The 17,469-nt window shown below is 42.9% G+C and overlaps 1 protein-coding gene across 3 annotated transcripts in view; it reads left to right on the forward strand.

Annotated features, from left to right (window-relative positions):
* Positions 1-17,469, forward strand: part of DHRS7C (dehydrogenase/reductase 7C) — a 107,460-nt gene that overhangs the window by 29,952 nt on the left and 60,039 nt on the right. For all 3 annotated transcript variants that reach the window (XM_029616406.1, XM_029616408.1, XM_029616407.1), the window contains exons 3-4: positions 9,005-9,117; positions 17,139-17,349. In XM_029616406.1, coding sequence (XP_029472266.1) covers positions 9,005-9,117; positions 17,139-17,349 — 324 coding nt within the window. The remainder of the gene's footprint in view (positions 1-9,004; positions 9,118-17,138; positions 17,350-17,469) is intronic.

A 17,469-nucleotide genomic window follows, 5' to 3' on the forward strand; every position in this document is an offset into this window, starting at 1 on the left:
GGGCAGACGGCGAGCAAGAAGCGTGAGGTCCAATCCAAAGTCAAAGCCAGGGAGGTCCATTCGAGGGTGAGGGAGCAGGAGCTGGAACAGTGCTGGAAGACAGGAATAGGCACTGGGAAGACAGGAACAGGCACTAGGAAGGCAGGAACAGGATACACGGGCAAAGTGAAGCAGGATCCCAACTAGAAGCACCGAGGCACGAAGGAAACTTGTTGCCAAGTCAAGGAAGGATCGTAGAAGCAGGCCTAAATAGGCCCGAGCTGATGATGTCATCAGGGAGAGGTCCCAGAAGTTCCTATTGCTGGCCCTTTAAGAGGTGGACCCAGCTGTGCACGCATGTGTAAGGAGGACGGCCGGCCATTCGGGGTAATGTCGATGTCCAGTACACCGGGGAAGACCCGGCGCAGAGAGGAGTCAGGCCAGCAGTCACGGCACATTGGAGTGGTCCTGGGGAGCAGTGGGGCTGGCCGAGCTGCACGGGGAGGCCGGTGAGTGCTACACAATGGAGTATAGCTTGCTAATTTTTCTTTTTAGATTTCCAGAACAATTAAACTCAGATTTAGCATATATTCCCCCACCCACCAGTGATACAAGAGGTGAAAAACAAAACAAAACTCTGTTTCAAAAATCTATCCTAATTCTTTCTTACAAAGAAAAAGTACTCTCTGATAGGGATGTGAATCGTGTCCTCGATCGTCTTAACGATCGATTTCGGCTGGGAGGGGGAGGGAATCGTATTGTTGCCGTTTGGGGGGGTAAAATATCGTGAAAAATCGTGAAAAATCGTGAAAAATCTAAAAATCTAAAAATCGCAAAACCGGCACATTAAAACCCCCTAAAACCCACCCCCGACCCTTTAAATTAAATCCCCCACCCTCCCGAACCCCCCCAAATGAGTTAAATAACCTGTGGGTCCGGCAGCGGTCCGGAACGGGCTCCTGCTCCTGAATCTTGTTGTCTTCAGCCGGCGCCATTTTCCAAAATGGCGCCGAAAAATGGCGGCGGCCATAGACGAACACGATTGGACGGCAGGAGGTCCTTCCGGACCCCCGCTGGACTTTTGGCCAGTCTCGTGGGGGTCAGGAGGCCCCCCACAAGCTGGCCAAAAGTTCCTGGAGGTCCAGCGGGGGTCAGGGAGCGATTTCCCGCCGCGAATCGTTTTCGTACGGAAAATGGCGCTGGCAGGAGATCGACTGCAGGAGGTCGTTCAGCGAGGCGCCGGAACCCTCGCTGAACGACCTCCTGCAGTCGATCTCCTGCCGGCGCCATTTTCCGTACGGAAAATGGCGCTGGCCATATTTTCCGTACGAAAACGATTCGCGGCGGGAAATCGCTCCCTGACCCCCGCTGGACCTCCAGGAACTTTTGGCCAGCTTGTGGGGGGCCTCCTGACCCCCACGAGACTTGCCAAAAGTCCAGCGGGGGTCCGGAAGGACCTCCTGCCGTCCAATCGTGTTCGTCTATGGCCGCCGCCATTTTTCGGCGCCATTTTGGAAAATGGCGCTGGCTGAAGACAACAAGATTCAGGAGCAGGAGCCCGTTCCGGACCGCTGCCGTTCCGGACCGCCGCTGGACCCGCAGGTTATTTAACTCATTTGGGGGGGGTTCGGGAGGGTGGGGGATTTAATTTAAAGGGTCGGGGGTGGGTTTTAGGGGGTTTTAGTGTGCCGGCTCACGATTCTAACGATTTATAACGATAAATCGTTAGAATCTCTATTGTATTGTGTTCCATAACGGTTTAAGACGATATTAAAATTATCGGACGATAATTTTAATCGTCCTAAAACGATTCACATCCCTACTCTCTGAATGTTGTGAGAATATACAGACAGCTTATACCAGGAACATAGAGAATAGCAACTAAGAACTAATAAAACTGCATCAATTCAGACTTTATCGTGTATGTGAGCCACAGATGAGTGGCATCTGCAAGTATGTATGTAATGATAAAAATATTTCATCATGATAGTCAGTTATTACATTTCAAATAGAGATATATTGCTTCATAAAAAAAATAAAACAAGAAAACATGAGGAAATGATGTAATAGGAGGAAATCCCTCTCTATAATTTTTTTTGAAGCAAAAAGCAATAAGATAAGAAGGAAGCTTATCTCATCTTTTATATCAGATCTCTGTATAAACAGCTACAAACATCTGCTTTGTTCAAAAAGCAAGGCACTCAGAAACTAACTGCATGTTTCAACTCATTCTGCCATACAGATTCTTTCCCTAAATAAACGGTATCTATAGCATTTTATTACATATAATAGGGATAAAATATAAAAATTTATGAACACATTTAGTCACGTGACAGGTATTCCTGTCTGTTGAGTCAGGACCAGAAGAATTTTCTTTCAATCTCGTCTCCCCTTTGTAGCAGGATCTTCGCTGTCAGACTGCATTGCACATCTGCCTTCACCACTGAGAAAGCCTCCCCCATCCTGAGAAATAACAAACCATCCTTAATGCATATTTATATTTTTGACATAAAAAGTAATTTGATGAAATCAATTTAGATTTGTAAAAAGGAGCTTAGGGGGCACTTTAATTGTGCAGGTGTAATAACCAAAGCTTTGTATTGCATGCATTGAGGACGTAGCGCAGTTGTAGTGGCCAAAGCCTTGACCACTAAAATCATTCCCTACCAATGCTAAAAAAAACATAACAAATAACGCTGAAGGAGCTGCATGAGATGCCTGATGTTTGAGCAATACAAAATCGGGGGAGGGGGGGGGGGCACTGCCTCACCATTTGGACCAAACCACAATTTATTCTGTCCCTGAATTTTTACTGTGGCCTCTCCTTTAGTCCATAGTTTCCAATAATCTTTCGAGATTAAAGTTTTCATTTCATTAAGTGGCATCCGGCAACCCCCACAGTATATATAGCTGGTCAGAGCTGCATGCTTAACTGCCTGATGCCAAGTTATTTCCCCTGGCCACATTTGAATCTTCTTTGCTGTGCCCAGCACCATTTAACCACCATCAGTTCAGAAGGCAGCTGAATTGCTTCCAGCAAACCTTTAACAAAAGATCCATTTTTAATCATCTCCCCATTAGCTGTTAAACCCCCCTCATTCTCCATAATGCCCCATAATCATGGACCACCCCAAACGCATAACGAGAATCTAACAGAATCTAACAGAAATCTAACAGAAAAAAACCCTTGTTACAGCTTTTTGAAAGTACCTTCAGCTGGAAATATCCCCCCTTAGTAGCATGATGCTCCTTGCAGGGTGGATCTTCCATGCTTGACAACAGACAGCCCCTTTCGTATCACAGACACTCTATGCATTCAAGATCTCCCAAGCAGGAATGGGATCAGGGGTGCCCTTCTCATTATTATTATTTAAATATTTTTCTCTTTTTCTATGTTTTTGCTTTTGTTGTCTTTTTATGTTTTCTTTTTTTATATCATAAGCAGAGATACTTAGGTTGGGATACCCATACTTATCCCAACCTATTTACCTAGGCTATATTCCCAGGGATTTCACCTCCCTGTATCCCAGTCTAGACTGCCCCGCTGTATTTCCAGGGATTTCACCTCCCTGTAATCCACCAGGCCCAGTATTTTCCTGGGAGTCCAACTCCCTAAGTTCCTTTCCTGGAGCCCTGCTCTGATCCTGACATGCATCCAGTGAACAGTTTTATATGTGCAAACTCCAGGGAAGAGGTTCCCGGCACAGCGGCCATTTGTTGCTGTGCTGGGGATCATGCCCTGGCCGACTGCAACTTTCTTCAGCCCCAGGGTTGAAGTAAGTTTTAAAGCAAGAAGCAAAAAAAGAAAAAGGTAGGGGGGAAAGGGTGGGGGAGGTAGGGGAAGGGAAGATAAGGTGTGGTGGGGGGGTAGGGAACGGGGGAAGGTAGCGCGGCTCGGTATGCGCAAGGTGCACAATTGTGCACCTCCTTGCACGCGCTGACCCCCGATTTTATAACTTCCGCGCACCTGCGCATGCAAGTTATAAAATCGGGCGTACATGTGTGTGCGCCAGGTAGAGCACACACATAAACACCCACGTGCACCTTTTAAAATCTACTCCTTAACTTTCAAACTCCAATAAATCCAAAAAACTAGTCCTCAGAATCAAAACAGATCCAGCAACTCCTACTGGAATGTCTACAAATCTCAAATATCACTTCACCCCTTGCTTCACTTTCTTAGCAAAAAGGAAAAAAGAATCAAAGCCCGCCCTTCCAGATTTCAGCGGAATCCCTTCTTTCAGGAACTGGTTCCACTCAAATGTAAAAGTAGCAAAAATCCTCACAATCTCTAAGATGTACTCCTTGGGGGTCTCCTCTATTGCAAAGCAGAGAAACTCTCTCTTCTCCTGGGGGAAGGCAAAGATCTAAATCCCCCAGGCAGCCTCCCACAAAAAGATGGAGATTATGTAAGGGGAGGATTCCAAAAATGAAAAATCTTCTCCCACTGCCTATGCTAAAAAAGTAGAGAAAAATGTAATGACAGGCAAAGCTGGGTCATACCTGCTTAGGTATCTCAGTTACTTTCCTGTAATATGTATTGTTTAAGACCTATCTGTGCCTTCTTCTATGAATTTTTGTGTGTCCATAATTAACACACAAAGCCTTTTTTTTCACCTGGTTTGATAATGTTTTGGTAGTTTTATAGGTTCTTTATAACAGGTCCTTCTAATGGAGAAAGGTTGTACAGAATTTTCTTCTATTTGTTGGAAAGCTGTATTTTCACTTGTGTCTGAATCTTTCTATGTACGTAGTTGTTTAGTTTACTATTGTATTAGTGTGGTGAGTGGAACAGTACATTAATAAACAATCTTGTGACATCAAAACCCACCAGTAGCCATTTCTAATTTCATCATACCACTGTGAGCAAAGGGGAGAGGAGGGAATGGCAGGAGTAGAAGATTGGGTATTTCTGCAGAGCCAGCCCACCTTATCAAAAGCCCAAGCAGTAGTAGCAGTGAGAAAAAACGGAGTCCTGCTCCTAAACGTAAGACTTTTTTTTTTAGCAGCAGAAAGCTAGGAGTGGAAACTGGCTCAAGTCATCTGAAACTAAAATTGGGAAACCATGTGCCACCCCGTTCTTGCTTTTGAGCAGGTGGCAAAAGATGGCAGAACCATCGGAGGCTGGTATAAGGACATGGGCAGCAGAAGTGCAACTCCCAAAACCAGCAACATGCTCCTCCATGATTACTGCTTCTGAGGTGTTTGTCAGGTCTAATGTTCATGATCATTATTGTTTTACTGTTTAAGTTTATTGACATTGTGATCTTAAATATATATGTTTTTATGTAACCCCCCCCCCCCAGACTTTGAAGGTGCAGGAAACAAGTGATTTTAAATAAAAAATTAAAATAAATAATGAAGGTAGTATTTTAAAAAACTGATTTGGAAGAAGAATCGTATCTCAGATTCTCTGAATTGGAGCTGAAGAGTTTTTGGGAGCACTAGTCAGAAATTTCTTAGCCTCCAATGAGGAGGTATTGGAGATAGATGATACTGATGATGATGAGACAACATTAAGGAAGAGGAGGCAGTGCAGATAGAGAGTATGAGTAATAGGGATGTGAATCGTGCTGGGCCAGCGCGCAATCCCCCGGCTGCTGTGCAGGAGTCCTCGGCCATGCCTCCCGGACCACCCCCAGACAGCCCTGCCCCACCCCGGAAAGTCTACCCCGCCCCGTCCCGCCCCCCTGCCCGCCCATTCAGAAAAGCTCCGGAACATACTTAGGCCCGGCGCACGTAACCCCCCTATGCGTGTAAATCCTCCTGGAATAACGTGTGTAGGGCTTTGAAAATCTGCTTCTACATTTCTAGGTTTCTATGTAATTCACCACTTATAGAATACTTAACAAACAACCTCAACTTAGACATCCCTACTAATCTCCATGTTAATGCCACCCCCTCTCTTCCTCCTGCGAATCCATACTTAACTCCCTCACTGCCCTAGGTTTCGATCAAATTATTACCTCCCCCACACACAAAGCAGGATGCTCACTAGACCTTATTTTTATTAATGCCCACTTACATTCCCCCAATCCACCTTCCTGCACTCCAGTCCCATGGTCTGACCACACTCTCATAAATGCACTCCTATCCCTCGAGCAAACACCCTCCCCTCTCGCTAAACACAATAATACTATCAACTTTAGAATACCCTGCAACAAAGATGAGTTAACAACCGCAATCATTAACTCCCTCCACCACTGAGACCTACTAAACCCTGATACTGCGCTCTCTACCTGGAACACCCTCACAAGCAACATCTCCAACAACCTCTGCCCTCTAGTATCCAAGGAGATAAATCACTCACACTGTGCCAACAAACCCTGGCACACCCCCGAACTAAAAAAACTGAAACGAGATCTCAGACAAAAAGAAAGACAATGGTGCAAAGACCCATCCCCCCACAAATTATATTTATACAAATCTTTATTACACATATATAGATCCACAATCCTCAATACTAAGCGCGACTACTTCGCAGCTAAAATTCATAACTACCATTACAATCCCAAAGCCCTTTTCACATATGTTGCTGCTTTCACTAAAATGTCGCTTCCTCCCACCACGGATGAAGACTCCAAAATAAAATGTGACGAACTCGCCCGGTTCTTCCATAACAAAATTGCAAAAATACTTACATGCTTCCTTACACCCGCCTCCCTCCTGACCTATACCCCAAGCAATCAGATCACCATCCTAGATGTCCTTAACGCAACATCTGCATTTGAAACTGAATCCATCCTAAAGAAACTAAAGCCCTCCACACACCCATCTGACACCATTCCTACCAAGTCCCTCCTATCCATCCCTTGTACTATCGCCATACCCATGGCTGAGATAATCAATTGCTCCCTCTCACATGGATACATCCCACAATCCTTAAAGCAAGCAGTAATAAAACCTATCATAAAAAAACCCAGTCTTGACCCCTCTGACTCATCAAACTATCGGCCCATTTCCAATCTCCCCTTCATTGCCAAAGTCATGGAAAAAATTAACAGCTGACTCTCAGCACCCTTAAAAAACCATAACATCCTATCCGCTTCTCAATTCGGTTTCCGTAAGTTTCTCAGCATAGAAACCCTCTTACTCTCCCTCACTGATACCATTCTCAAAGGTGTAGTCATGGTCACTCATACATCCTTGCCTTACTTGACATATCATCTGCTTTTGACACCATTAACCACAACATCCTTATCAACCGCCTTTCAGAAATTGGCATATCAGGAACAGTCCTACATTGCTTTAAGTCCTACCTTGAAGACCGACACTACATAGTGAAGATTGGTAATTCAGAATCCATTCCCAACCAACTAAATCAAGGCGTTCCCCAAGGATCCTCCCTCTCTTCTACCCTATTCAACATATACCTCCTCCCACTCTGCCAACTCCTTTCAAACCTTGGCCTCCCCCACTACATCTATGCCGATAATGTGCAAATCCTTATCCCCATCAAAGAATCCATCTCCAAATCCCTCAAGATCTGGGAAATCTGCCTCAATGAAATAAACCACCTCCTCACCAACTTACACCTTGCTTTTAACACATCGAAGACTGAGCTCCTCCTCATTTCCACACACAACACAACTCACTTGCATGTCATCAATCCCCTTCCCGCCTTAACCCCCTTCAAACCCAATGCACGCAGCCTTGGTGTAACCATCGACAACCAGATGAGCTTAAAAACATTCATCAACTCCACATTCAAAGACTGCTTCTTCAAACTACATGTCCTTAAAAAACTTAAACCCCTACTCCACCTTCACAACTTCCACACAGTGCTTCAAGCCACAATCTGCTCAAAAATCGACTACTGCAACTCCCTGCTGCTAGGCCTCCCCGCATCAACCCTTAAACCACTACAAATACTCCAAAACGCCGCCGCAAGAATACTAACCAACACCCGAAAATCAGAACATATCACCGCAGCCCTTAAGGAACTCCACTGGCTGCCAATACCCTTCCGAATCTCCTACAAGATCCTGTCCATTATCCATAAAACCTTACACACTCATAACATACAATGGCCTGAGAATAATATTCGCTTCTCCACCACCTTGCGCCCAACCAGAACTGCATACCTAGGTACATTACACACTGCCTCACCTAAAACATTCCACCTTAACTCCACAAAAGGGCGAGCCCTGTCAATTGCAGGACCTACCCTCTGGAACACCATGCCCACAGACCTGCGTCTAGAGCCATCCACACAAAAATTTTAAAAAAAAGCTAAAGACATGGCTCTTTAAACAAGCATTCCCAGAATAACCGCTCTAAATACTAGACTTAGTAACTTCTTTCCTCCCCTTAGCCTCACCAGCCTCCCCCTCCCTGACTCAGTTCTCTACCTTCTACCCTGCTCCTCTCATCTCCCTCCCTCACCCTACAACTCCTACCGTTTCAACACTATATATTTGCTCAAAAACGCTATTTCATTCTGCTCCAATAAAGCATCGAATATGCTCAACTATGTTATGTACTTGTTCCACCCCCTCCCTTCCCCCTGTCTCAATAATGTTATGTGTTAGCCCAAATATCAATTTATTGTATTTTCAATATTTATATATTTCCAATTATATTGCTCCATGTTCTCCTTCCCCCTTCCCCTTCATTTTCTCCCAAATTATTTTCTTTATTTATACCCCTTTTATCTTCCCCCTTCACCCCACTACAATGTATACCTCCTACCCCTGTACTTAGCCTAATTCAAGTTATCTGTTTATATGTTACGCTACCCCGTCCAAGTTTTGCTTCCCGTTCTTTGTACAACATTCAAGTTACATGTAAACCGATATGATGTACCCACGAATACCGGTATAAAAAAAAAAAAAAAAAAAAAGCCTTTAAATAAATAAATAAATACATTTTCAAAGTGCATTTATTTGCATAAATCTGCTTTGAAAATTCAGACTAAAGTCTGTGGGCCTTTGAAAATTACTCTCCCCAGGTTTGCTTGGTTTTTTCCTTTCTTGTGATATTTGTTTACTATGTAAAGTATTTCTGGTATCTTTTGTGCATTTAGAATGCTCCAGAGTGTTTCACACTGAAGGATCTCGGCTGGTGCTTTGTGGCAGAACATGGGAAAAGTTAAAAGCTTTACAAGATGCCTTAATCAGTGTTGCAGATCCTGGTGTTGTAAGTACTTTATTTACAGTTCAAATTTCAGTCCCTGTTTTTTTTTACATTGTTACATGATCACATAGTCAACTATTTGAAAAAGACCTAGAGGTTCATTGAGTACAACTTCTTTATCCACTGTCTATTAAAATTGCAGTACAATGGTAGCAGCTATTTTAGAGTTGCCACTTGGTTCTGTGAACAATTATTGCATTATGTTTAATGTTTCTGGTAATCTATATTAAAGTTAAAGGCATGGTTGGAATTTCTATGTAGGGTTTAGGTCATTAAACTGCCACAGTGCCAGTAGGGGATTTCTTGTTCAAGAAGTGGGAGGTAGAAAGGTAGTCAAAGCTCCAGCTGTTACAACTCCTTTTGATTTTCTTGTGAATTGATAGCTGAGTAGACTGGGATGTAGTATCCTCAGACATTTGAATGCTGGTCCATTCAGAGGTCAAATGGAGTATCTGCCTCAGGAATTACTGTTTGGATGGGAAAAATGACATGAGGCGATTGGCTCGTTATAGACTAACCAATTTATTGAGTTTTCGAGGACAAAGTCCTCTTCATCATATGCAAGAAGTGAAGTTCAGAGGTGACTATGCCTCTGAATATTTGGATATTTGTGTCTGTTTTCGCTTGCATTTCTGAAGAATTGGAGATGCCTTTTGTGTTGTCTTTCTTGAGTTATCCCTGCTTCTCAAAATAGGCCATGGAATGTGCTAGCACTGAAATAAGGGAGGAGGCATTCCCATCTCTATGTGCCTTCTTTGTGGATGGTGTGTCTGTTTTAGATTTGAGATACTATTATTTCTGAAAATATTTTTTATTTTTGCTGATCTTGAGGATAAACTCAGTGGGGACAGGTGCATTTGGGAAAGCATTTGGATGAGAGAAACCCCTACAAAGAGCTGGAGGCCAGAGACAGAAGGCTGGCAATAGGAGGTTGGAGACTGTAGACCGGAGACTCCACATTGGAGACTAAAGGCTGGATGTTGGAGATTGGAAACAGGAGGCTTAAGACAAGAGGACCAAAACTGGATGTGTGAGACAGGATATCAGAAACAGGAAGCTGGAGACAGGACGTTGGTTGGATGGGAGCTTTGTACAAAGAAATGTTATTATCCCCATATTCAGAGAGGACTGCATATTCTGATGGAAGACAGTATACGGCAGCAGTTGTCTACAGTATATGCAGCCCTTGATACACACTCAGCTTCTTAAACTGTTGGACTATTGACAACACGGCTGAACTAGGGAGGCAATGCTTTGAAGGAAACACTCAGCATCCATTTTTCCAAGACCACTCTACAAACTTTTGGCTGGTTGACCAAATTGCACAGGCACAGGGATGTTTCAGCCAGGATGGATCCCACAGGCAGCCTTCCATCATCCTGGCACAGGGACTCTTCATCCAGGATGTATCTCTTATTTTGCCGATCACTATGTTATTTTAGGGCTTTGGAAGTTCCTCAGGCTCTGCTTCCCTCTCTGAGCTGCCTGCTAGGGGGCAGCGGGTCCTCTCTGCCATTCTCCTATGCAGAAAGCTATAGATTGCTTTTGGGCATTGGGGTCACTGATGATACTGAACTTGGGGCTGCCTGCTAGAATGACTGGAGAAGGTTTGTATTCAAATTGTTAACTGCAGCAGCCAGTGTTGAATCTCTGTAACAGTCTGCTGATGCACTGCCTGGGTATGCTGCCTCTAGGCCTGACAGATGTGCATGCGCTCCCCACAGATGTGACAAATTTCTTCATGCTGCATTTTTTCTTGTCACAGCAATAGTCCTTGCAGGGCAGAAAATCTTTCAATTGCCATCTGAATTCCAGATTCAAATGATTGTATTTGCCTCCCACTTGTGATAGTCCTTCCTCAGTATGACTTGCTGTAAGGTCACCTGCAGACAGCTGTCTCTCTGCCACTACCTGGGGTATTGCTGGGTCTTGTACTTGTGGAGTGCTACTTTCTGTGTGTTGGGTGGGGCTTGGTAGCTCTCTTGGAAGAGCTACCAAGCCCAGAGAAGGGCTATCAGTCCAGAGAAGGGCCAGAGAAGGGCTATCAGTCCAGAGAAGGAAAGATTTACATTCTAGAGGGGATCCACTGCCTCTTCCTGATCCCTCTCCTCCTCCTGCAGATGTTGATCCAGTTCCTCTGATACATGGTCCTCTGCAACACTTTGAGTATTCAAGTGCTTGGTGCTGGGGCCTGTTAAAACATCAAATGCACATGTCAGTTTCATAAAAATACCTATTAACTACTCCTATTTCATAAGATTTTCATATGGAAAATAAAAACATGCCATACTGGGTCAGCCTAGGGTCCATCAAGCCCAGTATTCTGTTTCCAATAGTGGCCAATCCAGGTCACAAGTACCTGGCAAGATCCCAAATATATAGATTCCATGTTGCTAAGTAGTGGCTTTCCCCAAATTCATCTAGTTATTAACAGTTTATGGACTTTCCCCCTAAGAATGTGTCCTAACCTTTCTTAAACCCAGCTATGCTGAGTGCACTTTCACATCCTCTGGCAATGAATTCTAGAGCTTAATTGTGCATGAAGTTAAAAACATTTTCAACAATTTGTTTTAAACGTACCACTTACTAAATTCATAGAGAGCAATATATATTACAATCATATGAAACACATCATGCCTGGAGTCCCTATCCTCCCTATAGATATTTGTTATGGTTATTAGTAGTATCAGGATCCTCCGCCAGGCCTTGAAGGCATCCAGACCCAGGGGTTCCATCAATGACTGCCTAAATTCCAAATAACATTTCATAATTTCCCAGCATGCTCTGAATCAGCAGCTGTTTTTCTTCATAAGAAAATCAATGTGCATTCAGATGCTACCTGCCCTCTGAAGGACTGCCTCCAGCCTGCATTGCAACTTCCTGGAGGGTCTAGTCCCTCCCTTCCTTATACTCCCATTTTCTGCTCTCATCCTTTCCTCCCCCTCCTCTTGCACCTGCTCTGTCCATTGCCCTTCCCTTTCTCTACATACTCTCATCCTCACTTGCTTTTCTTCTCCCTGCTGACTCTTTTGCCTTCTCTTCTTCACCTCTCTTCTCCCAATATCTCTGTCTACCTCCTTCACTCTGCTCCTCTGCTACTCCTTTCTACCACCACTCTCACCCCTAACACTCTGGCCCTCCTCTTCCCTCCCCATTCCTGGCCCACTCTTCTCGTCTGACCAGCTCAACTCTCTATTCCTATCTTAACTTGCCTCACGCTTATGCTCATACTTCTCTTGCCGCACACACACTCCTGCCACTTACTATGCTCATACCTTACATGCACACATAATTCTCCCTTTCACTCGCTAAACAAAAAAGATTGACAAACCAACAAGACATACATAACAAGCATGCACACTTCTTTCACATATAGAGACATCAGACAAGGGGAATGGTTAGCATACAGAAAAACAGATAAACAGCAGACAATTCTCTCTAATAATTGATGTAAAGCTTTCTCGTCTTTTCTCTCTGTCCTCTCTCTCTATCTCCTAAAGGAGCAGCTGTTGGAATTTGGGTTTTATAGTCCAAATAACTAATTCATGGTGGAAAAATACCATGCAGCTTCACACACAACAGCTTCACACAAATCTATTTAATTAGAGCATCGCATGAAGCTGTAAAATATAGTGTGATTTGCTATTTTTTCATTATCCTAAACAAACCCCCTTTTTAAATGTGTGGTATTTACCTATAATAACATGCAATATTTATTACGGCTAAGAATTGACCCCCCCTTATTTAACCAAAATATGACTGGCTCAGTTAAGCTAATTTTCAACCGAATCTAGCCAACTAGATTTTCAACTGAAAATCAACATAAAAATAGCATTAAGTTGTGGGTTATAAAATTCCATTTTCTTCATTGGTGGCACTTTTTGGAATCTTTCCTAACTCATTCAAAAGAAACAAGGTCTCAATTCTCTGGATTACAAAAGTTTTTTTATTAGCTTGCAAAGCCATACTAACAGCCTGGAGAACTTCAGAAGGCCCATCTATATTATTATGGCGTTCTTCTATAATAAATCTACTAACCATGGAAACCTTGGCTATTAATCACCTGTCTATCAAGACTAGAAGAGCAATAAATGCAGTCTGGCTTCCCTTTATTCTAACCTTACCAATGAATCTAAAAGTCTTTTTTTAAATCGTATAGATATTTGATATGTGATCCTTGTGCTTCTTCGATGCAGGGAGGGAAAGAGGGATGGGGGAGGTAGGGTTATGGGAGGAGGGGTAAGAATATGGATAGAGTTAAGAAAATATTTATTTAATAGTATGTAATAGAATATATATAATGTACCAAATGTTATGCTTTGGTAATGTTCATTATTTATAATAAAAACAGATTTAACATAAAAATAGCATATTAAAAGCTAGCCAGTTAGAATTAGGTAGCTCTACCTAAACATAGCTAAATCACTCTGAAATAAATGCTAGCTGACAAAATCCTTTCCCATTTGCCACAAGTAAATATAAAATGTTGGCCCATTACAACTCCCTACCCCTCCCTGAAATCCTCCCACCATCCAATCTGAAGTGCAAAGTTTGGCAGGGAGTGCTGACAGCTCCCTACCATCCACCCTCCCTCCCGCCAAAATGAAAAATGGGGTATTAGAAAAGCATTAGTGGAGGTATAAAATAAGCCTCCCCCTCCCGCTTTCCTCTGCCTTATATTAATAGCAATGAAACGGCCGAGGAATCGAGAGTTGGGGGATGCTGGGTAGGTGGGAGGGGAGATGGGAGATGGGAGATGGTTGCGGACTCGTTATTTCCTGCTATTGCTCTTACTTTGATGGGATCCTGGGTAAAGAAGCTGTTGATCCCTCTTGCCTGCCCTACTTTTCAGTTTGGTGGTAGGGAGGGGGAATGGCAATGGGTTTATTGGCATCTAACTTCCTGCCAAACCTTTTCTAGTGGGTGTGAGTGGGGATCTAGCCTCCCTTGTCCTGCTTTGACTTCAGTAGGAGGGAAGATTATGGGAGTGGAGCAGACTTGCTTACTTTAATTGGGCAGGAAGGAGGATCTTGATGACCAGATTTAGAGCTGCTATGACAGCACCTAGATTTCTCCAGCCAGGTTAGGTAGCTAGGGCTTAAAATTACTACTGTTCTCTTACCTTTCATCCCTTGACCTAATCCTGTCCCTGAATTTGCACAGAATTTGAGTAGCTAAATTTAGCAGCATATTGAAACTTAGAACACTAAATTTAGATTTTTAGAATGGTCAATTTTCAAAGGCTTCAATCATCACATCTAATTCCTCGCTTGCCCAACTACTGTAGATCCCTTTGAAAATAGACTTCACAGTAATGAAGAAATGAGAAAAGCAATCTTCAGAGATGTTAAGTGCCTGATAGCAGTCCATCAAAGAAATTGACATATGAAGGATCATTTTCAAAAACCATGTTTCTGAGTAAATAGGTATTCAAATTGGCTGGCTGAAAATTGCCCACCCTTTATGTGGGTAAAAGTGTGCGTCATGATCAGCAATGCACATATTTCATCCATGGGAAAAATAAGCAAGCGTAGATGCAAGGTCAGGTCAGAGAGGCAATAATGTGCACAATTTTGCATTTTCAGACTATGCATGTTATTTAAAAGAGGAGAAAGTATCTGAAAAAACCCCCACATGTTTAAATCTGGGTAGGTGCTTTTTCCCTTGGCAATTCCAAAGCCCATGGATATAAGAAATAGTGAACTATGAAAGCATGTGAACTATAAAATCACCCTCTTTTTATGAAAAAGAACTCTGAGTGGCCTTCCAATAAAACATGGTACTGCATCTGTGGACTCTTCTTATATTCCCTTCCTTTCTTTCTGATTTCTTAATTATCTGCAATTTCTTATACTTAGGTTGAATTTTTCTTTGTAGTGTTTTCTGTATCTTCAGTATTGCTATACTTCCTCTGAATTTTAAAATCCCAGCACACGACAAAGCTGAGCGATATGCAAATATGTTTGGCAGGCATGCGCTAAGCGGATTTTAAATGCCGCTCACATATAATCTCCTGCTGTGCGCACAGAATGTTTTTTTTCTAAAAAAGGGGTGAGGCGTGGGCATGGTCTCGGCAGGGCATGGGTGCTCCTGGATTTCTCAATGAAACCAGTGCATACTTACATGCACAAAGCACGTGCTAGGGTCCCCTGCCGTGTAACTATATAACTCTGCTATGAATGGCGTGTAAGTCAGAAGAAAAAGGGATGGTCCAAGAAAACAAACCGGTAATCGATCCAGATGGATGTCAGCAACAAACACAAGAAGATGGAGCGGTGTAAAACAAGTTTTATTGAAGCTTGCCCGACTCTGGCCGAGTTTCGCTCAAAGAGCTGCCTCAGGGGCTTTCAAGCCACTTCAATTGGCTCAAACATCGCGTGACAAAGTCAGAAATGATTGAAACAGCTGGCTTTTTTTTAAAAAAAAAAATAATAAATTGATCAAATACTTTTAAAAACAAGGTTAACCTAAGCTGAACGGCAAGTGGGTATGCAATACCAATACTTTTAAAACGTTGTTTTTAAAAGTATTTGATCAATTTATTACTTTTTTTAAAAAGCCAGCTGTTTCAATCATTTCTGACTTTGTCACGCGATGTTTGAGCCAATTGAAGTGGCTTGAAAGCCCCTGAGGCAGCTCTTTGAGCGAAACTCAGCCAGAGTCGGGCAAGCTTCAATAAAACTTGTTTTACATCGATCCATCTTCTTGTGTTAGTCAGAAGAAAAAGAAATATGGGCATGTCAGCAGTGTTTTAAGGGTTGGGGGTTAACAGGGGAAAAAGGAGGCTATTAAACTAGGGGGGTTTGGACGTCCTATCCCTTGCCTGGGTGAACTGGGAGCAAACTGGTGAAACTCTCAATAGCATGGACGAGCGCCCCTTTTAAAATCCCTCCACTTATGCAATGGAAGCGGGATTTGCACACACATGCGTGCATCCAGGCTTTTTTATAACATGCGCGCATATACGCATTCATGTTATAAAATTAGTCACATCCCTGCGTGCGAGCCTGTAAATGTGTGGGGGAAGGGTTCATAGATTGGATGCAGAGTCTCTGTGTGAGGTGATATATTATTTACTAACATACAGGCCGATGCTATACCATGTGCTGGCTGCAGCGCACAGCTTACCCCACGATTGGATGCACATTTTGGACATGCATCCATATCCCCTGATGCAAAACGGAGGTTAGAGCATCCAAAATGCATGTCCAATCGTGCGCATAGGTAATGGCGCTCATGACATGCAAATGCATGTTCAGGAGGCTATTATCGATTCCCCGTCCATGCACATTTTTACCCTCAAAAATTAGCTGGCTTTAAGTCTTGAGGAGCCCAAAACGTGTACAGAAAAGCAGAAAATTCTGCTTTTCTTTACTTCTTCCGACTTAATATCATGGCAATATTAAGTCAGATGAACTAAAAAATGAGTAATGTTCCCCCCCCCCCCCCCAAACAAAAGTGCCGGCGATCAGGTTAGGAAAACAGTTGTTCTAAAATTGAGTGCCCATTTTCCTAAGCTGAGACAGTGCACAGGTTAGGGAAATGGAGACTCTAAAACTGAGTGTCTATTTCCCTAAGTGGCTGACAGCCACCGCTCCCAGGCGCCCACTGCTGAGGAGGTGCTAGGGGCATGCAATTTCCCCTAGCGCCTCTTTTTTTTTACCACAGGAGCCTATTTGCACTTAGCATTGGGCGCCCCAGTGGATCGGCACGCATTAGAGGAGTAGGCTCTCAATCATGAATGCACCTTCAACGCATGCCGATATTGCATCGGCCCGATAGTTAATCCTAGGTATTTAGAGGAATTACTTGTGAGAAGCGTACTAGACTGTAAATACAGGGTATATATTGTTACTGTACTTGTCAAATATATATATTTTACATTTTGAAATATTACACAGGGGAGAGAAGATGCAGTTTTCATTTCAATGACATTGGATATTATAAATAGAAATCAACAGTTCATTTAAAAGTGGAAAACTGAAGACACATGCATTAATACTTTCTTTGTTTTTCTTCCCTAGACATTTACACCAAAACTTGTTCTTTTGGATATAAGTGACACTGACAATGTCCGTGATGCAGCCAAAGATATTCTAGACTGTTATGGATGTGTGGATGTTCTCATCAACAATGCCAGCATGAAAATCAAAGGGCCTGTGCAAAGTGTTACTTTGGATCTAGATAAAAAAATAATGGATGCCAACTATTTTGGACCCATAACAATAACCAAAGGTACTTTTTAAAAATTCTTTTGTTTCTTTGTAATTTTAGCTAAAGCTGGTAGGATTTAATGGAAACTGTGTAAAATTTATTTATTTATTTGTTTATTCTTTGCCTGGTGATGAACTCTAG

Source organism: Rhinatrema bivittatum, chromosome 9 (assembly GCF_901001135.1).
Source record: "Rhinatrema bivittatum chromosome 9, aRhiBiv1.1, whole genome shotgun sequence".
In the NCBI taxonomy this organism is placed as follows: Eukaryota; Metazoa; Chordata; class Amphibia; order Gymnophiona; family Rhinatrematidae; genus Rhinatrema; species Rhinatrema bivittatum.